The 20,520-nt window shown below is 45.9% G+C and overlaps 1 protein-coding gene across 2 annotated transcripts in view; it reads left to right on the forward strand.

Annotated features, from left to right (window-relative positions):
* The window catches only part of nr6a1a (nuclear receptor subfamily 6, group A, member 1a), a 125,848-nt gene that overhangs the window by 98,409 nt on the left and 6,919 nt on the right, over window positions 1–20,520 (forward strand). For both annotated transcript variants that reach the window (XM_026186086.1, XM_026186087.1), the window contains 5 exons: window positions 11,329–11,559; window positions 13,968–14,023; window positions 14,867–15,027; window positions 15,673–15,903; window positions 17,145–17,399. In XM_026186086.1, coding sequence (XP_026041871.1) covers window positions 11,329–11,559; window positions 13,968–14,023; window positions 14,867–15,027; window positions 15,673–15,903; window positions 17,145–17,399 — 934 coding nt within the window. The remainder of the gene's footprint in view (window positions 1–11,328; window positions 11,560–13,967; window positions 14,024–14,866; window positions 15,028–15,672; window positions 15,904–17,144; window positions 17,400–20,520) is intronic.

Consider the following 20,520-nt stretch of genomic DNA (forward strand, 5'->3'; position numbering starts at 1 on the left):
AGCTTCAAGGTGGTAATCCCCGAACCAAATGGTGGACACCAGAGGTGAAGGGAGCCACCAGGCTGAAGAAGGAGTCCTATCGGGCTTGGTTAGCCTGTGGGACTCCGGAGGCAGCCGACAGGTATCGACAGGCCAAGCGGAATGCGGCTCGGGCAGTGGCTGAAGCAAAAACTCGGGTGTGGGAGGAGTTCGGAGAGGCCATGGAAAAAGACTTTCGGACTGCCTCGAAGAGATTCTTGCAAACCGTCAGGCGCCTCAGGAGGGGAAAGCGGTGCTCTACCTGCACTGTGTATAGTGCTGGCGGAGCACTGCTGACTTCGACTGAGAAAATTGTTAGGCGGTCGAAGGAATACTTCGAGGACCTCCTTAATCCCACTGACACGTCTTCCGAGGAGGAAGCAGAGTCTGGGGATGAGGGGAATGACCCGCCAATTTCCAGGGGCGAGGTCACTGAGGCAGTTAAACAACTCCTTGGTGGCAGAGCCCCTGGTGTTGATGAGGTCCGCCCCGAGTTCCTGAAGGCTCTGGACGTTGTTGGGCTGTCCTGGTTGACACGCCTCTGCAATGTTGCGTGGAGATCAGGGGCAGTACCTGTGGACTGGCAGACCGGGGTGGTGGTCCTGGTCGCGGAACACTGGACCAGCTCTTTATCCTCTCCAGGATACTTGAGGGCGCATGGGAGTTTGCCCAACCAGTCTACATGTGTTTTGTGGACTTGGAGAAGGCATTCGACCGTGTCCCTCGGGGTGTCCTGTGGGAGGTGTTGTGGGAGTATGGGGTGTTTGGCCCATTGCTACGGCCCATTCGATCCCTATACAACCGTTGTAAGAGCTTGGTTCGCATTGCCGGCAATAAGTCGGACTCGTTCCCGGTGGGTGATGGGCTCCGCCAGGGCTGCCCTTTGTCTCCGGTTCTGTTCATAATTTTTATGGACAGGATTTCTAGGCGCAGCCAAGTGGCGGAGGGCTTTCGCTTTGGTGGCCTCAGAATCTCATCTCTGATTTTTGCGGATGATGTGGTTCTGTTGGCTTCATCGGGTGAGGGCCTCCAGCTCGCACTGGAACTGTTTGCGGCCGAGTGTGAAGCAGCGGGAATGAGGATCAGCACCTCCAAATCTGAGGCCATGGTTCTCAGCCGGAAAAGGGTGGAGTGCCCACTCCGGGTCGGGGATGAGTTCCTGCCCCAAGTGGAGGAGTTCAAGTATCTCGGGGTCTTGTTCGCGAGTGATGGGAGACGGGAGCCAGAGATCGACAGACGGATTGGGGCTGCAGCTGCAGTAATGCAGACGCTGCACCGGTCCGTCGTGGTGAAGAGCGAGCTGAGTGTAAAAGAGAAGCTCTCAATTTACTGGTCGATCTACGTCCCTACCCTCACCTATGGCCACGAGCTGTGGGTAGTGACCGAAAGAACGAGATCGCGGATACAAGCGGCAGAAATGAGCTTCCTCCGAAGGGTGGCTGGCCTCTCCCTTAGAGATAGGGTGAGAAGTTCGGCCATCCGGGAGGGGCTCAGAGTAGAGCCGCTGCTGCTCCACATCGAAAGGAGCCAGCTGAGGTGGTTCGGGCGTCTGACAAGGATGCCCCCTGGGCACCTCCTGGGTGAGGTGTTCCAGGCATGTCCCACCGGGAGGAGGCCCCGGGGCAGACCCAGGACACGCTGGACAGATTATATCTCTCTCGGCTGGCCTGGGAACGCCTTGGTGTTCCCCCGGATAAGCTGGAGGAGGTGGCTGGGGAGAGGGAGGTCTGGGCCTAGTTGCTTAGGCTGCTGCCCCTGCGACCCGGCCTCGGATAAAGCGGATGAAGATGGATGGATGGGATGGATGTATGAAAGCAAATGATGTGTGGAGCCAGTTATACAGTGTGTTTGAACATTTTTCATTTTTAATGGTTTGGAAACGTAAAAATGCTCAAAATAAAGTTTTAAAGGTCAGATCTGAATCGGTAATATTAAGGACAATGATGAAGATTATCATTTGTTTTTATCATTTTATACTCAGGAACATAAGCTCAAAAACTGAATCGAATAAAACATTAGCATTGCATTAATCATGTTTCACTTACATTGCTCTTAAGAAAATGATCAAACGAGGCAGCGCCAGGCGATGCTTCTCTAACTGCTGGGCTTCCTCTCAGACTCGACTTAACCTGTGTACCGTAGAGAGTTAATCAGCAGAAGAGTTCAATTCTAATCCCAGGACGGGCTCGCCGTGTGACGGCCCATTGTCTCGTACAGTATAGCTGCCCCTGCAGTCTTCAGCAGGCAGCAAACTTAAACCTCACACCATTTAAATGGTAATCTGTCTCTGGGCTTTAGAAGTCCTCTATTCACCATCCTGGGAGAGGCTTTATGCCACACACCCCCACCCCCCTCTGCCTCCTTCTAATTACTTTTAGTACATGAGCCCGGCAGCCTGCTTATCCAGGCCCCTCCCCTCTCTGGGAGGCTTAGCTCTCACCTCAGTCACATATCTCTTTCTGATGAGCTGCCCCTTCAAATTATACACGCACAAAAGTTTAATCCCGCTCATTTGAATAATAAAGATTATGTTACTGTGGTCTGTTTGTTGTCAAAACACTGAGCCTTCTAATCAGGAAGGCATGACTGGGTCAACCATTTACAACAGCCACAGTATCAGGTTTCCCCAAGTGTGTGTGTGTGTGTGTGTGTGTGTGTGTGTGTGGGATTCTTCTGCTGATTTAGCCACACACACACACACAACAGGTTCAAAAGTCATGTTCTTCAGTGTGTGATTTTTGTCTAGCGCACAGGTGGGTCTAATGTTCAGACTCACCAGGTGAACCTTCCCAGGATGAAGTAGAAACTTTATTAAATCACTACCAGCTCATTTTGTCGTTATTCCAAAGTCGGTTGATTCTTTTGCTTAAATGCAGGCTGATTCTGGCAAACTGTTTATTTAAAGACAGGATGTGAAACTGTGTTCGAGGCAGCGTATAACAATAATAGTTTCATTTAAAAATGCCTGAATGACTTCAGTTAAGAAATACTGAGGGTTTAACTTTAACTGCACTATTTTATAGTTAGAAGGATTCAGATGGTGAGTACAGGACATAAAGATACATCAACAAGCTCTAGAAGCCTTCATGCAGTCAGTCTCAGGAAACATGTCTGTCACCATTGTTGGCTTTCCCGCCACAGAGTCCCACCTGTGTGCGGTGCATTAGACATTAGTTATCTGCATTAGACACGAGTCTTACATTAATAAGATCTACAGGTTAATCTTCACGCTCAGCAGGCAGCATTAACCTACCGAGCAGCAGCCTCCTTCTGACTTGTTGGTAATGGCTGTAGCCCTTTGTCATCACAGCCACTGGTACCAGCAGAACAAACAGACAAAAAAAAGAAAACCTAAAAACTGTTCCCTCAACTCATTTTTAAAACACAGCATACAAACAAACATTAGAAGGTTGTATCACAACTCAGAGAATACTCTAAACCTGCAGATTGGCTGGCAGGCAGCGCCTTCGTTCTTAATAGGACTGGTGTTACACGAAGTCTATGACAAAATGACCCTGCACTAGAGCTGGGCGATACAAGATTTGTTCATATCACGATATGTTTTTTTCATTTCAGGCGATAACGATATCTATCACGATATAAGCCAAATAACTATATTTGTAAGATTTAAATGTGCCGTTGCTCACAAGTAAAATGTGAAATAATCAGCAGCTTGTTTTTATTTGAATATTTATTTCCCATAATAAGTTCAACAGGGTAGATGTACTTAAGGAACATGAGACTTTTTCAGATAGATAAAGGCAAATATTGCAAACTACACAAAAGGCAGCCACTAAAGCGTCTAAGTTTCAAAATAGAACAAACGAAACAGACTAAATTCCACTTAGAAACAAAATATTAATTCTAAAAATAAATCTTAGTTTGTTTTACAGAAGAACAGACAAAATTGACTAACTTTTGTCAATATCAAATAAACTGAGAACTAAAAGGAAATTCTCAATCTCTCCTTGTTGTATAGCTGAGCTTTTCAAACAGTTTTAACAGTTACGTTAGTCTGACAAAAGCCGAATGACGAATTAGCGCTTCCAGTCAGAGTCTGAGCTGCACCGCTTTATTGTATTTCCAGACCTGCTTTACAGTGCGCGCTACTCTGTTTTTTGTCAGACTTGAAATAGCCGAAATACCTTCACACTACGGAGCTTCTATGGCTCTTCCGTTTGACAATCTCTCCGGCGTTTGAACCGTCATCTGTTTTCTCTTCGGTAACCTTCGGTCACGCTCTCGGTGGATTTTTCTCTAGTCGGCACACTCATTTCCTCCATTACCCGGGCGGCACGGCGTCTGGCTGCTTCCCAAATACACATGTGCGGCTTGGCACTTGTGCTGTACGTAACAAGTCACGTGACATGACGCTCCGGCTGTGATTGGTTCGGCTCTGCGCTAGTTAATTTGGATTGGCTGTTCTTCTTCTTCTTCTTCTTCTTTTTTTTAAGAGGACAAGAGAGATGAGGTCTATCGCAATATTTAACTTTTCTATTGAGAAAAAGTTATTTCGCAATAAGTATCGTTATCGTTCTATCGCCCAGCTCTACCCTGCACCCATTTAATGGATGATGTTAGTTAACATTCAAATTCAAATTTTATTTGTCACGTACACAGTCATACACAGTACGATATGTAGTGAAATGCTTGGACAACTGCTCGTGACCTAAAGAAAACAAAAAAGGAAAAGGCTATGAGTAAGATAGGAAATAAATATGAAAAATTAAAAAGGGTAAATTTTACTAGGAAGGAATAAAATATAAATTAAGGTTAAAAATGAAATAACTGTACAACACAAATTAGAATGAAGGGTAAATTTAACTGGGAGAATAAGATAAAATATATAAATTAAAGTTGAAAATAAAATAACTGTACAACAAAATACACAATATAGAACTATATAAGAATGTATGAAGAAATATAAATAAATATATACACAATAACAGCAGCATATACACAATAACAGCAGCGTGATTTAAGTAATGAAGTGAAAACAAAGTCCAGAATGTCCAGTGTGTGTGTAAGAACTATATGTGTGGGTCAGTACTGTGTGGTGGTGTGATTGAGAGACCGTATCGCCTGCGGGAAGAAGCTCCTCCTCAGTCTCTCTGTGTTGGTCTTCAGGGAGCGGAATCGCTTTCCTGACCTCAACAGAGAGAACAGTCTGTTGTTGGGATGGCTGAGGTCCTTCACCATCTTCCTGGCCTTGGTCCAGCACCGCCTGCTGTAGATTGAGTGCAGGTCAGGGAGCTCGGAGCGGATGGTGCGCTCAGCTGACCGCACAACCCTCTGTAGAGCTCGTCTGTCCTGCATGGTGCTGTTCCCGAACCAGGTTAAGATGTTTCCCGTCAGGATGCTCTCTATGGTGCAGGAGTAAAAGTTCCTGAGCACCTTAGAGGGCAGTTGGAAGTCTCTCAAGCGTCTGAGGTGGTAGAGACGCTGTCGGGCCTTTTTCACCACGGTGTTGATGTGACAGGACCATGACAGGTCCTGCGTGATGTGAACTCCAAGGTATTTGAAGCTGTCCACTCTCTCCACTGGGCACTCGTTGATGACGGGGGTCTGGTAGTTCCTCTCCTGCTTAGTGCTGAAGTCCACTATCAGCTCCTTTGTCTTACTGACGTTTAGAAGGAGGTTGTTCCTCTGGCACCAGTTCTCCAGATTCCTAATCTCCTTCAGGTAGGCCGTCTCGTTGTTATCAGAGATCAGGCCCACCACGACGGTGTCGTCAGCAAACTTGATGATGGTGGTGGAGATGGTAGTGGCCACACAGTCATATGTGTACAAAGAGTACAGCAGGGGGCTCAGAACACACCCCTGGGGGGCTCCAGTGCTGAGAGTGGTGGAGGCTGAGACATGTCCGCCCATCCTTACTGCCTGTGGTCTGCCAGTTAGGAAGTTGGAGATCCACTGACACATAGATGAGCTGAGTCCCAGATGCTCCAGCTTGGTGGTGAGTGTGGAGGGAATTATGGTGTTAAATGCAGAGCTGTAGTCTATGAAGAGCATTTTAACATAATTCCCCCTTCTAGTGTCCAAGTGAGTGAGTGATGTGTGGAGGAGATGAGAGATGGCATCGTCTGTGGAACGATTTGGACGGTAAGCGAACTGTAGTGGGTCCAGTGTGTCTGGTAGTGAAGAAATGATGAAGTCTCTGACCAGGCGTTCAAAGCACTTCATCACTACTGAGGTGAGGGCTACAGGGCGATAGTCATTGAGAGAAGCAGGGTGGGGTTTCTTCGGGACAGGAACAATGATGGACTCTTTGAAGCATGTGGGGATCACCGACTGAGATAAAGAGATGTTGAATATCTCAGTGAACACAGGAGCTAGCTGGTATGCGCAGTCTCTTAGGATACGACCTGGGATGCCGTCTGGTCCTGCTGCTTTCCTGGTGTTCACTCTCTTGAAGGCTCTCCTTACTTCATGCTCGGAGATGACGAGCACGTTTCCGGTGCTGGCAGTATCTTCCTGTCTGCAGCCGTTAGCGCCGCTAACACTAGCATTTTTGGAGTCCTTAGCTGCACCCTCGAAGCGAGCATAGAAAGTGTTCAGCTCGTCTGCCAGAGTCACGGCCGCGTTCGTCATACCGGTTGTTGGTGCTTTATAGTCCGTTATTGTCCTTAGTCCCCGCCACAGGCTCCTAGAGTCACTCTGTTGGAGTTGTGACTCTAGTTTCCTCCCGTAGCGCTGCTTCGCCTCTTTCACCGCCCTCCGCACGTTATATGACGCGGCTTTGTACGGGTCCATGTCCCCCGTTGTGAGTCCCGTGTTGTAGGCAGCGGTGCGGGATCTCAGAGCGTCGCGGATGGTTTTATCCACCCACGGCTTCTGGTTGGGAAACGTTGTGATAGTCTTTGTCTCCACGGTATCATCCGCTAGTTTCCCGATGAATCCCACAACCGCTTCCGTAAACACGTTGACATCATCATCGGAGCTGTTTCTGAACACCCAGTCTGCGTCATCGAGTGCGTCCTGTAACGCGGCCACTGATTGATCCGTCCAGCGCGCGACCTTCCTCTGAACCGGAACTTCCTGTTTCAGCCTGTGTTTGTATTTTGGGATGAGGAAGATGGCGGCGTGATCAGATTTGCCAAAAGGAGGGCGGGATTGTGCCTTGTAGCCGTCCTTGACCGTAGTGTAGCAGTGGTCCAGTGTCCTTTCACCTCTGGTGGGGCAGGAGATGTGTTGATAAAAGTTCGGCGCTGCGCGTTTGAGGTTGGCGCTATTAAAGTCCCCCGTCACAATAAGCGCAGCGTCCCGGTGTTGTGTCTGGTGCTGTGTGAGTGCCTCATGCAGCTCGCATAAGGCGGTGACCGTGTCCGCTTGTGGTGGAATATAAACGGCACTTACAATGACCGATGTAAATTCCCGAGGTAGATAAAAAGGACGACACATGATGGACAGTAGTTCCAGATTTGGTGTGCAGGAGCGTGTGAGAGGAACAACGTTCGCACTGTTGCACCAGTTGTTGTTCACCATTAAACACACGCCGCCTCCCCTTGACTTCCCCGAGTCCCGTGTCCTGTCCATGCGGTGAACCGAGAAGAACTCGGCCGGCTGGATGGCGTGGTCCGGCACCGCTGGGTTCAGCCATGTCTCGGTGAAGCAGAGGAGATTGCAGTCCCGAATGTCTCTCTGGAACTTTACCCTGGCCCTGAGGTCGTCAAGCTTGTTCTCCAGTGACTGGACGTTGGCGAGCAGGATGCTAGGCAGAGGTGTGCGGTGTGCACGAGCTCTCAGCCTGTTCCTGACGCCGGCTCGCTTCCCTCTAGGCCGCCGCCGCTTCCCTTTGTTCTCCCTCAAGATCTCACTCGGCCAGCTCGGATCCGGAGTTAAAAACTTCGAATTGTGAGTACATTGTATACCAATAGAAACAAGAGTGTCACTGTCATACCTAATGTACCCAATGGTGATGATTTTGCCGATTTAGAAACGCTGAAAACTAACTTAAAAAACAAAGACAAAGAAAAAGTGGTCGGAGCAGTCGTGACGGCAGCCGACCTCACCGGCGCCATCTTTTTCTTCCTGATAAGTTTATGGTTTCAGTCGCTAATTTAAAGTCTTATTAAATATCAGACAGTGGTTTGAAAATCTCTGCACACCCGAATGAATGACGGGCGCATCGGACCAAGATCTGTTTTTATCTAATAGTTAGAATCTGTTTTTATTGAGTCACAACATTTCGGCCCAAATAACCTTCCAGTATCATCCATCCCTCTTCCGCTTATCCCAAACGTGGTTGTGGGGGCAGCAGCCTAAGCAGAGAGCCCAGATCTCCCTCTCCCAGCCACCTCCTCCAGCGTGTCCTGGGTCTGTCCCGCCCAGGACGCATCCTTGTCAGCTCACCTCAGCTGGCTCCTTTCGATGTGGAGGAGCAGCAGCTCTACTCTGAGCCCCTCCCGGAAGGCTGAACTCCTCACCCTATCTCTAAGGGAGAGGCCAGCCGGCCTTCGGAGGAAGCTTCCGCCGCTGTTATCTTTAATATCGTTGTTTTGGTCACTACCCAAAGCTCATGATAGGTGAGGGTAGAGACTGCAGCTGCAGCACCACTCCGTCTGTCGGTCTCCCGCTCCTCTCTCTCCTCACTTGTGAACAACCACCAGATACTTAAACTCCTCAACTTGGGCAGGAACTCGTCCATGACCCAGACTGGGTGACCCTTCTGTTTCTGGGTGAGGACCACGGCTCAGGTGCCAGAGGTCACCTACTAATCAGAAGGTTGATGGTTCGATCCCTGTCTGTTCCTGTGTATGTGATAAATATCCTTGGGCAAGATGAAAACCTCCTTTAGAAAATATTTGCAAAATTAGAATTAAAGATGATATTTTCCAAATCTGTGTTCAGACTGTAAATGCTCAGCACAGACACTGAGCACTGCAGTGGAGAAACGGAGGCCCGACCCTGCACATGTGGACGAACAGGGCGAGATAAAACAGACAAAACAATAAATACCCAAACCTCAGGTGGATGATCAATGATGGGAGCTTCCATCCCCGTCCTGCAGAACTGATCCTGCAAATTCCTGAAACAGAACCAACTTGGAGTAAGACGGGTGGCATTTTGTGACGTTTGATCTGTCAGAGGGTGACCAACTTCCTGGTACAACATCACAACGAGAACTTTTGCAAAATTACTTTCTGTTCAAAGTTGATGCTAAAGTTTTATACTTGTCAGATCCAAATAATCCGAAAGATGAAAGAGAAAAATAAATGAATAAGAAATCAAATTCGGTTTTTCCTGTTATGAAAAACAGGTTGATTGTCTGGATTTTTAGCAGGTGTAGCTCCTGTGGGTGCAGCGATTGTTCGACTGTTCGAGAAGCCTGACGTCAAACTGCATTATGTTAAAAACTAAACTTCACACACGGTGCTTGATGCTGGTCTGTTTTCAGCTCAGAATAAACGTGTGCGCTTGTTAAGCTAGAAATGAAGTCAAATGATTAGTCTTTGCCTTGAGACGTGGCAGTTAGTACAAGGGATGAACTGACAGCTGTTATTTTACAAGAATCTGTTTCAAAAGTTATTAATTATTAAATTAGTAACATTATTCCTAATTCATTTTTAGAAATCCATTTACTTCTCTTTTTTTGTTGCATTTTTAAAAGATTGTCAAAATCATTTTTTTAATTCTGAGAATTTAAAAACATTTTCCACTAAGTTTTCAAATTTAGAATAATGTTATTGTCAAAATACAAAAGAAAGTATTTGTCGCACAATTAACAGTAAGTAACAAAATGACTCGTATTTCGATGTGCGTGGCTCTCCTGGTCCTTCATGGAGGAGGGTGGAGAACAGCTTTTTGGGGGGGTGTGTGTGTGTGTGTGTGTGTGTGTGTGTGTCTGTGTGTGTGCGTGTGTGTGTCTGTGTGTGTGCGTGTGTGTCTGTGTGTGCGTGTGTGTGTCTGTGTGTGCGTGTGTGTCTGTGTGTGTGTGTGTGTGTGTGTGTGTGTCTGTGTGTGTGTGTGCGTGTGTCTGTGTGTGTGCGTGTGTGTCTGTGTGTGCGTGTGTGTGTCTGTGTGTGCGTGTGTGTCTGTGTGTGTGTGTGTGTGTGTGTGTCTGTGTGTGTGTGTGCGTGTGTCTGTGTGTGTGCGTGTGTGTCTGTGTGTGCGTGTGTGTGTCTGTGTGTGCGTGTGTGTCTGTGTGTGTGTGTGTGTGTGTGTCTGTGTGTGTGCGTGTGTGTCTGTGTGTGCGTGTGTGTGTCTGTGTGTGCGTGTGTGTCTGTGTGTGTGTGTGTGTGTGTGTCTGTGTGTGTGTGTGCGTGTGTCTGTGTGTGTGCGTGTGTGTCTGTGTGTGCGTGTGTGTGTCTGTGTGTGCGTGTGTGTCTGTGTGTGTGTGTGTGTGTGTGTGTGTGTGTGTGTGTGTGTGTGTGTGTGATGAGGCTTAACTCTGCGAGCAGCCGAGAACACGCGCTGTAACTTAAGCTTCATTATGTGCGTTCTGTGGCCTGGAGGTAGATGGAGGATTAAGGGAAGATTTTCAGCAGCTTCCTCAAATTGCTGTCTTTCCAGTTTGAGAGTAGCTCTGTGATTAACAAAGTGTAGCTTCACAAGGATGGTCCTGTGTTGGCTCTTTCATCCTCTTCCCCTCCTTCATGCTGTATTCCTCGTTTCCCTCACTCCTGGTCAGCCAGCTGCCACACCAGGCTTACAAACACTCATTGGTATCATTTTAACTTTGATTTTACATCATTTTATCCAGAACATCAAATACGTGTGAGCCCTTTCCCCACAGGTTCCTACCACCTCCCTTCCTAACTGCTTTTCATTGTTTGAAGCAATCAGCTGAAACTGCGCTCTTTAAGGAAACAGAATGAAGGTTAATGATTGAGGGGCCGCCTGTGTGGAACATCTGTGCTAACACTAAGGATGCAACAGGTGCTGGGTACAGTAATACTGTCACATATTGTTACCTGAAGCAGGTTTTGTGAAATGTGTTATTTTAGCGTCAGGTGTCTTGTAAGAGAAGCGTTTTTATCAGACACTGCTGTGGGGAAGAGGAGAGAAAGGACGCGCTGCAAACAAACCAGCTGTGTCCTCATTCAGACCTGCAGACGTTTCTCTCATCGTACTGCCTGTTATACCTCCACTTTCACTAAATGAGAGTTGGAGCTTAAGAATCCTTTGGATTATCCGGTGCCTGGCTAGCACTTAAGCCCCAGCCACCCTCGTGATTTCAATTAAAAATGTGTGCCTTCAGCAAGGTTTTTGCTCCCACTCCCTTTTTTAAGCTTTAGATGAATTACTGTAAAGACGCTGATGGAAATGGCTCTAAACCCTCTCCTGTGCCCACTCTCCTTCCATCTGCAGATGATCCAACTGACCAGCGTACTTGCCTTATCTGTGGAGATCGCGCCACAGGCCTGCACTATGGCATCATCTCCTGCGAGGGCTGCAAGGGCTTCTTCAAGCGCAGCATCTGCAACAAGCGCGTGTACCGCTGCAGCCGGGACAAAAACTGCGAGATGTCACGCAAGCAGCGCAACCGCTGCCAGTACTGCCGCCTGCTTAAGTGCCTTCAGATGGGAATGAACCGTAAAGGTAAAGTAGATGTTTCAAGCCACCAGAAACAGACGTTTGTTTGGTAATAAATGTCTGACTCATCGAGTTGCGGTAACAATGAAGCATCAATGACAAAAGAATCAGTACCCAGACCAGAAAAGAGTCAGAGGTACTACGGTTGAAGGTCGTGTCTGGAGAGTGACTGGCCTCTTAAATGAAACGTCTTCACAAACTTTCAGTCACCTTGTTTTTCTGCTTTTAACAGTTTTTCAGCACAGTGCACTGTCAGTATGACTCTGAAACCAACGGTAGGTGAACTGATCATCTTGTTACAGGGTAAACGGTTCTTGTATAACGCTTTTCTGCTCAGAGGACTCGAAGCAATTTTGCCTCATTCACACGAGTTTTTTCTATCCTCTGTTTCATACTCTGATGCATCCATCGGAGTGTCTTGACCAACGATATTTGGCATGCAGACTTTGGCGAGCACGCGGGGATCGAACCACCAAACTTCCAATTAGTAGGTGACCGGCTGTACTTCCTGAGCTGCAGGCAACCTTTGATTTAAGCATTCATGTGGACTTCACTGTGCCACTTAAACACTGTTGAAGATGCAGCACTTCCCCTGAATGTCCACAGCAAGCCTGAGTCAATGAGGCGTTTAAACCATCCACACCTAAAGGATGGACGGACAGATGCTGTTCCCTGGCTCGAGCCTATCCCAACCATCATGGGGGAGTTTGGGATTGGCCACATGAATGCTTAAATGAAAGGTTTCCTGTAAGTAGAGCCGGTCACCTATTAACTGGAAGTTTGGTAGTTCGATCCCACCGCTCTGTCACAGCGCTGACAGACCGGTGGGACTGTGGTGGCGTGGGTGAAGGTGTGTTATTAACCCTCTGGGGTCGATGGACACGCCGGTGCCCGCAAGTCATGTGACCGGTTTAAGATGACATAGTAACAAGATGCGACTCTGCTGAGTCTCTGTTTAACTTATGGTTAAAGTTAAACTACATGGCAGTTTTTACATGTTGCTGATAGGCCAGGTTACACCAGAGTTATGATAAAACATCCACACACTGCTTTTTTCTAAATACTATATGTTTAGTGCAGGAAGGAACAGTGAACATGGCCGCGCTAACAACAACACACCAAGGAAAAATGCCTCCCCTTTCCTATTGGTGGAAAAATGCACCAATCCAAAAACGATATGGCTGAATGTGACCTTTGTTGTTTAGGAAGAGGTCAAAGTTGTGGGAGAGAGTCGGGATATCGATGGGAGAGATTTGAGATGTTTAGCGTGTCTGGAGTGTGTAGTTAGTGTGTAGTTGTTTTGTTCTGTCCACCGCTGAGTGTCACAGTCAAAGGCTGCAGTGTAAACGCTGCGTCCAGGTGGAAGACGCCTCCTGCTGTCTCGTGGTGGACACAAACTATTTTTTGGAGTTGCACAATCATTTGTGTGGCGTCTTACTGTGACACCTAACACTTCCTAATTTTTCAACTTCAAGTTATGTTTCTTGACTGATTTTTAGATCATTGTGTGAATGCAGTAAGTCACCATGAATAAAGAACTTTATTTATTCAAGACGAGCTAAACGGTTTTTAAAGGTGAAATACAAAGTAGTCAAAAACAGCCTGAAAGATGAGGTTTAAGTTTTTGGTAAAACTGTGTTCACAGTGCAGATTTGTGTAAATGTAAGCACGTAACAGAACCTCACGTGGAGTAGCTTCTAGATCCACCTGCTTATTTATGAAAAGGTTCTACAGTACAAAGTATATGGGTAAATGAGGAGGTTACAGACTGTGTGTATATGAACCGTGTATAGATCCGCCCCTGTAATTTAGATGTGTCAAAATCAGGTTTTTAAGATGCTGAGTGGCCAGAGCTGCTTCTGTCGGGACTTTGCTCCGTTTATCTGTGAGCCAAACAAACAGCTGCTCGCAAAGTCTCTGAAAACCTGGAAACGCTTGAATGTGTCAATTCTACCAATAAATCTGTTTCTCCCTCCTGGACACACACACACACACACACACACACACACACACACACACACACACACACACACACAATCTAAGCTGCAGTTTTCCTTCCACAGACATGTGCTGCCCCCATGTGGCTAAAACTTGTAAGTGACTGTCCTCATGGCCTTATTCTTCAAGTGCCTGTCTTAGAATGGAGATGAGACTGGGACTCACCCAGTCAGACACTAATCACAGCGATTTTATCTACACTGCAGAAACACTCACACACACTAAGACTATGAGATGAAATGTACTTTGCTTGTAAGTGTACCAAAACAATATGACTGCCCGCCAGCAGCAGCTGTGTTTGGAGCTGGATGGTGGGACAGTTTTGCCTGATGTGCTTTAGCCACTAGGGAGAGCTGTGACACCGATCATGTTTGGTTAACGGAACAAATGACTTTTCCCTGTTTTTTGACATGTAGCAATCAGAGAGGACGGCATGCCTGGAGGGAGGAACAAAAGCATTGGACCTGTGCAGGTAAATGGACTGAAGGATTGTGTTGTTTGTGGTGCGCACTGACCTTTCCCCACCTCCCAGCCAGCCTGAGCATCATCGCTGTGGCTCAGCCTCTGAGGAATTGTGCTTACAGTAAACCCACTCAGATCACAAGCCATTAAATAACACAGAGCTGGAGTGCTGCAGTGCTACTCTTCGGGATGCTCATAATGAGAGCGAGCCCTGACCTTGTTATATCATCTGTATAATTGTGTAGCAGCTGATTAGTCCCCATTCAGCGGTGCCTTTATTATTAACGTGAAGCGAGGGAACAAATGGTCAGAAAAATGTGTGACATGAGGATAAGTACCACTGAGCCGCTATTCACGGGGAGGGAGGCGCTCGATTCATTCGGGCTCAATTGAACGAGTCAAAACAGAGAAACACGGCTTCCATTAAGAACCAGCGCCCTTAATGAAAGCAGGAGCTTTCTGTCATGAATATGGAATGAAAACGCCTGTTACAGTGTTTGGGATGAACTGATAGAAATGAAAGTGACTTGACCTCCCTCAGACATGAGACGTGGTATGTGCAGGCGTGCTGAAGCCTTTCAGAATGGCTTTTGTCTGCGTTTTCTGCTCGTGCTGACCTGCACAGATCTTATTATTTTACGTGTGTGAATCATCCAATCAAACGCGCACACACACACGCGCCTCTTTTCTTTCTGTGTCATTATGTGATTGTGTCCTTGCTCCTCAGCATTTTAATGAAAAGCCGTGTGCTGTTAGTTGGTGCTAATCAATTGAACTGATGCACATGCATGGATGTGCTGTAAGCTCCAAACCTCCCTGTGTGTGTGTGTGTGTGTGTGTGTGTGTGTTCTAGATAACAGAGGAGGAGATCGAGCGGATCATGTCGGGCCAGGAGTTCAAGGAGGACGCCCCGGAGCACACCTGGGGCAACAACGGCGACAGCGACCACAGCTCGCCAAGCAATGGCGCCTCGGAGGGCAACCAGCCGTCACCTGCCTCCACTCTGTCGTCCAAGTGAGTCGTCGATCTCATCCGCTCAGCTACGCGCCTCTGACACTCGCCCCATCTTTGAGATAATGAGCCGGCCCTGACAGTCTAACACCTCGTTCCCATCTCACCCAGACTTTAGTTAAAGTATTCATCGGCCAAAGAATGCCTGAATATGCAGCCACTCAGGCTCGCTGATCGCAACCAAACACAAAGAGCTCACCGCACTATCTGCTGTTCTTGCTTGGAGACGAGCATATTGTCTATCTGCACTCATCAAGGACAAATATTGTCTAGGTACTTGCATGATGGCATTTATTTTAGTCTCAGTTTGTGTAAACATCAGGTTTTATCTCAGCAGCCTGAAAACTATTCAGGGGATGGCTTTTCTTTTTTTATGAGATGGAATTAAACCTTGCCAGAAATGAACAGCAAACAGAAAGCCTGCGTCGCATGCGCTCGTGCACATGCCCAGAATGCAAAGTTTAGTCTGCAAGTTTGTGAAAAAATGCAAAGAGTTTGATTGGGGATGAAGCTCAGCACATCAGGGTGAGGTTAAAGGAGGGTTTGCCTGAGAAATGCAAACCCCGACGTGTGAGCCAGTGTGTTTTTGTCCCCGCAATACTAATAAAATCTGCATTACTGTAACCTTTGACCTTTGTGTGCTTCCAGTCGCTCCGCTGAAATGAACGGCTACACGGCAGCCCTGCGGGACCAGTACATTAACACCTCCATGCCCACGCATTACCAGCTCTTGCCTCACCTGTTCAGCTACGCCGCCCAGTCTGGCCTGCTGGCCTCTCAGCCCCGCAACCTCTACCCACAGCCCCACCCTCTGGTGCAGCAGCTGGTGGCTGCTGAAGAGCTGGCCCCCCTGACCACTCCAATGCTTATAGAAGAAGAGTGAGTTCATACTCAGCATCGTGCGTTGTGTAGAGGCGCGGCCAAATGAAAGGAGTGCAGCTGGTTTCAGAAAGCAAAATTCTCAATTAGATACTCATTTTGTAGCAAACAGTCCTTCCCAGTAAACCAAACTTGTTAGTCTTTTTCTAATTGTATGTCGTGAACGTTGCCATTTACCTCGGTAAGTGAGATGCAGGTGTGTTGGAATAGGAATTAGGCTCTTGAACCTCTATGTTAATATTTTGAGAGCCTGGCGCTCTCACAAGCGCTCCAACAGGAGGATATTCTCTGAATATCAAGTTCATCATGTTTTTGGTCGTTGATGCTGACTGTGTGAGGTTTCTTCATCATTTCTTCCACTTCCACATACACTGAAGCATCCCCACAGCATTCATTCCCACCATCAGTGTTCTTAGGGTTGCCTTTTCTTCCTGTGTACAAACACTAGCAGTGTCGCGGTGACCAAACAACTCTGGTTTAGTGTTATTTGACCAAAGGACAAAGGATTGTCCTCAGCATTCTTGCCTTGAAGGAGTCTCTTCTGCTAACGTGGAGCTACTCCTGTGAGCTCGTTGCTTCATTAGTTTCTCCCCTCCAAGTCTAAAGTGATTTGTTTTTGGCTTGATGCATTTTCATGTGGCAGCTCAAACTGCTGCCAACGTTTCTATACTACGTGTAAACTGGAAGATAAAACACGGCAGCGTTTGTGCTGTGGCTCAATGAAAAGCTCTGTTGCTCAGTGGGATAATAATACTGACCATGATCAGCGTTTTATCCCAAACTAGAATTAGTTTGAAATGCTCTGTTGACATTTCTTTGTCAAAATTAGAAAGGTTTGTGATTTTGAAAGTGCAGGAACTTTCTGATCACATCTTGATTTTTTCAGCATTACATTATTTTAAAGATTCTTTTAAATACATTTTGTGTGATTGTTTATTTTTTCCTCATTATTTTACATTTATTCCTCAGATAAATTCAGGGAAATGCTTTAGGAAATGGCCTGAAGTCAGCTGCTCTCTGTTGGTAACAGAGGTTAGAATTAGCTGAAGGCTAAGCAGATCTGCTCTGTGAAATGAGGAGAATATAGAGGGACAGGAAGTCAGACGGTGAGGGACGTGAAGGCTGCTGAAAGCTGTTTGTTGTGGAGTGGGATGCTGATTTGAGCCACGTCAGGCCCATTTTGACATGATGAGAGTTTTCCTGCCCACCACACATCTGTCTCGTTGTTGTTTGCTCACTAGGTACAAGGTAACACAAGTGGAGCTGTTTGCTCTGCTGTGCCGTCTGGCAGACGAGCTGCTCTTCCGCCAGATCTCCTGGATCAAGAAGCTGCCCTTCTTCTGTGAGCTCTCCATAGAGGACTACACCTGCCTGCTCAGCTCCACCTGGCAGGAGCTCATCCTGCTCTCCTGCCTCACTATCTACAGTGGCCAGATCTTTGGAGAGCTGGCCGACATCACAGCAAAGTACACGCCATCTGACGACGAGCTTCAGGGGTGAGTGGCGAGTGCTTAAAGAGCAAAAGGAGAGAACAATTGGGGTGTTTTGTTTATGAGCTTTAGAATAACTTGAATTATTGAGGAGCCAAAAAACACCCACATTTACTCCATTTAGTTTATAACTATTACATACCTCCCCTGAGTTTCTTAGAGGTGCACAGAAGAAACGATATGATAGACACTGTGACGTCGTCCACTGGTTTCTGAGCTCTAGTTTGTTTTACCATCATCACCGTGGTTTAAAAAACAAGCAGACAACAATTACTTGTCCCGAGGACGGGCAGGTCTGCTTGCTCATTGGCTAATCAATGTCATTAGCCAATGAGCAAGCAGAACCAAGTTGAACCCTCCTTGTTGAAGCATAGAATTACTTATATTTCCAAAAGAGACATTATTTTTGTATTCAATAAAGGCCAAAAAAACTCATCAGGAAAGTGTTTACAGAGGTCAAGTCTTTTTGCAGCTACAGCTATCGCCATCTGGTGGCCGTTATGGCATTTCTGCATTAACGTCCTTTTACCAAACTAGAACCTGCAGTCAGCTGTGCTTCACTTAGGGGAGACCGGGGATAGTTGTAACGTGGGTCAGTTGTAACACTTCCAATTTCTCCAATCAGGGCTAAGTTTCAAATGATGTGACTCATCCTGTGCATGCCCAACTCAGTTCTGCTATCACATGTGAAAAATCAGCACATTTTGCCAAACACAGACAATTTAACACGAAAAAAAGTCATTTGTATGCCAAAAAGTACGTTTTTCTACTTTATTTCAATTTCTAATAGCATTATCTGCTTTGCAGCTAAACTCATCAAACTTAAATTATGTTATTTGTATGTCTATGGGGATATATTCTGTGTAGGTCTTTAGTGCTAATGTTTTAGCCATTGGCTGTAATGTTAGCTAGTTCATGGCTATAGGAGTCTGGGTCAGTTGTAACAGCAACAGTCTGGGTTAGTTGTAACAATAATGCAGATGTTACAACTTACCACACTATTACTTTAACTTACATTAAACAAGTTGGGGCAACGACACCAGCAGAGAGAGGTTCACTGGTCGCTTTTGTATATGTGGTTAATGCCATTGGCAACACAATTCCTCCACTGTTTGTGTTCCCACACACACATTATGCAGACCTCTGTGTCAGAGATGGACCAGTAGGAAGTACTGGTAGTGGAAATAAATCAGGATGGGTGCAAGAAACAGATTTCCTCATCTTTCTGAAGCACTTTGCAAACCACACCAAGGTAAGCCATGATAAAAAGTAATGGAATTGCGATGCTGGTGAACAACTACATTTTTTCAGCTTCATTGTTATGTTCAAAATTGGTGCAAGAGTTGTAGGTTATAATGCCCACTGAGCCAATGAGGCCAAACTCAAGGAAGACCAACCAAAATTAATGAAATATTCAGTTGCAGAAAATTCCATAACTTGTCTTTTTTGGGGGGCTGGAATATGTTCAAAAGCTAGATGTCTGCATTCTGTCACACACACACACAGCTACATAAATGGATGTAAGTGCATTCATGTGTTGAATAAACAAAGATTACATGTAATGTTTTGTTAGTACCCTTATTTCATTGTGTTACATTTTACCCCAGGATATGTTACAACTAACCCAGACTATGGGGTTAATTGTAACATTTCACTCTTTGTGTTTGAGGCCATACCATGCAATGGGTAATTGTGCTGCAGAGAAAATAGCTGCACTATTTAATAGCAGAGACATGTAAATACTTTGCATTACATTTTGAATCCACTACCTTAAAAGATCTTCAATTTACAGACAGAAATGTCAAAAATGTTACAACTATCCCCGGTCTCCCCTACTGCTCTCAGAAACCTCGTTTCAGCCACGGCTGTTTTCTCTTTTTAGGGAAAGAGCTATACGTTTACCCACTAGCAGACAACTGATAGAGTTAGCAACTAGCTAACTTCTAAAGCAGATCTTTAAGCAAAGTCAAAGGCAAGACAATAGGGCTCCGAATGATGGCTTGCATTGCTATTTGTGTGCTGGTATTATAACAAGACAGCTGTTTGTAACTTTGTAACTGTAATTCAAATCATTTATTCATATAGCACCAAATCACGACAGCAGCTGTAAAAACTCTACAATAATAGTTTTTTTGTAAAACCTTCTGCGAATGTTACAGTTACACTTTACTGGGTTAGCAACATAAATCAGTTATTACTATTACCATTAATATTGAATATTGAGCTGGCATATTTTGTACATATTATGTTAGCTAGGCAGCTGGCACAGACAATGATTGTTTTCATATTGTTTTCTATCATCAATAATCAAAATATTATCCAGCAGTTAAGGAGTTGTTAAGGAGGCTAACCGTTTAGGTGACAGTGCAGAAACAGCCAAGGCTAACTTCTATGCTAGCTTTTAGCAGTAGAGAGCTTCTGAATTACTATATTGTAATTTTGTAACAGAGACTACTTTAAAAGTAACCTTTCCAGACACTAAAGTTAAGTAGCTCAAGCAAGAACAACAACAAGTGATCTTATTCTATAGTCATGATATTGATACGTAGCAGAAAGAAACTGCCTTCATTCGTTCTGTTTTGGTAATTCAGCCTCACCCACAGCAGTCACAGTGGGGCTGTTTCACTATAAGATATTAAATGTTTCTTTTTAGTCTCTGGGAGCTGTGCTAATTCAGTATTTCAGTAGAAATGAGAACAGCAATCAGGAATTCAACATTCCCTCTGCACAGCCAAGCTGTTTCACTTTGTGAGCTCATCATCTCTAAAAGGGCTTAATATTTTTCTCCAAGTGTTATTGCTGGGTGAGGCCCAGTGAAGTGGTCCGTGAACAGGAGGCCTCCTCAGAGCTGAGCTGTGGCTAGCACTGTCTGGCATGTGTACTATAGACGCTTGTTTCACTTGAAGTAGAAAAGGATGCGTGGGGGAAGAGGGGGAGTGTTCCTGTGTAAATCAAACATGTATAATTTGACCTTCTGACACATTCTCCTAATATAACTCTGCTGCTTCAGTCAATTTGCCCACAGTTTAGTGGTTTTAGACGTGGACGTTTGATTTACAGTGGCATTGTTGAAGTTTGTGAAAGAGATTAGAAGTGCAAGGCAGAAAATTGATGTTTAAAACGTGGA

The sequence above is a fragment of the Astatotilapia calliptera genome, chromosome 12 (genome assembly GCF_900246225.1).
Source record: "Astatotilapia calliptera chromosome 12, fAstCal1.2, whole genome shotgun sequence".
Taxonomy (NCBI): domain Eukaryota; kingdom Metazoa; phylum Chordata; class Actinopteri; order Cichliformes; family Cichlidae; genus Astatotilapia; species Astatotilapia calliptera.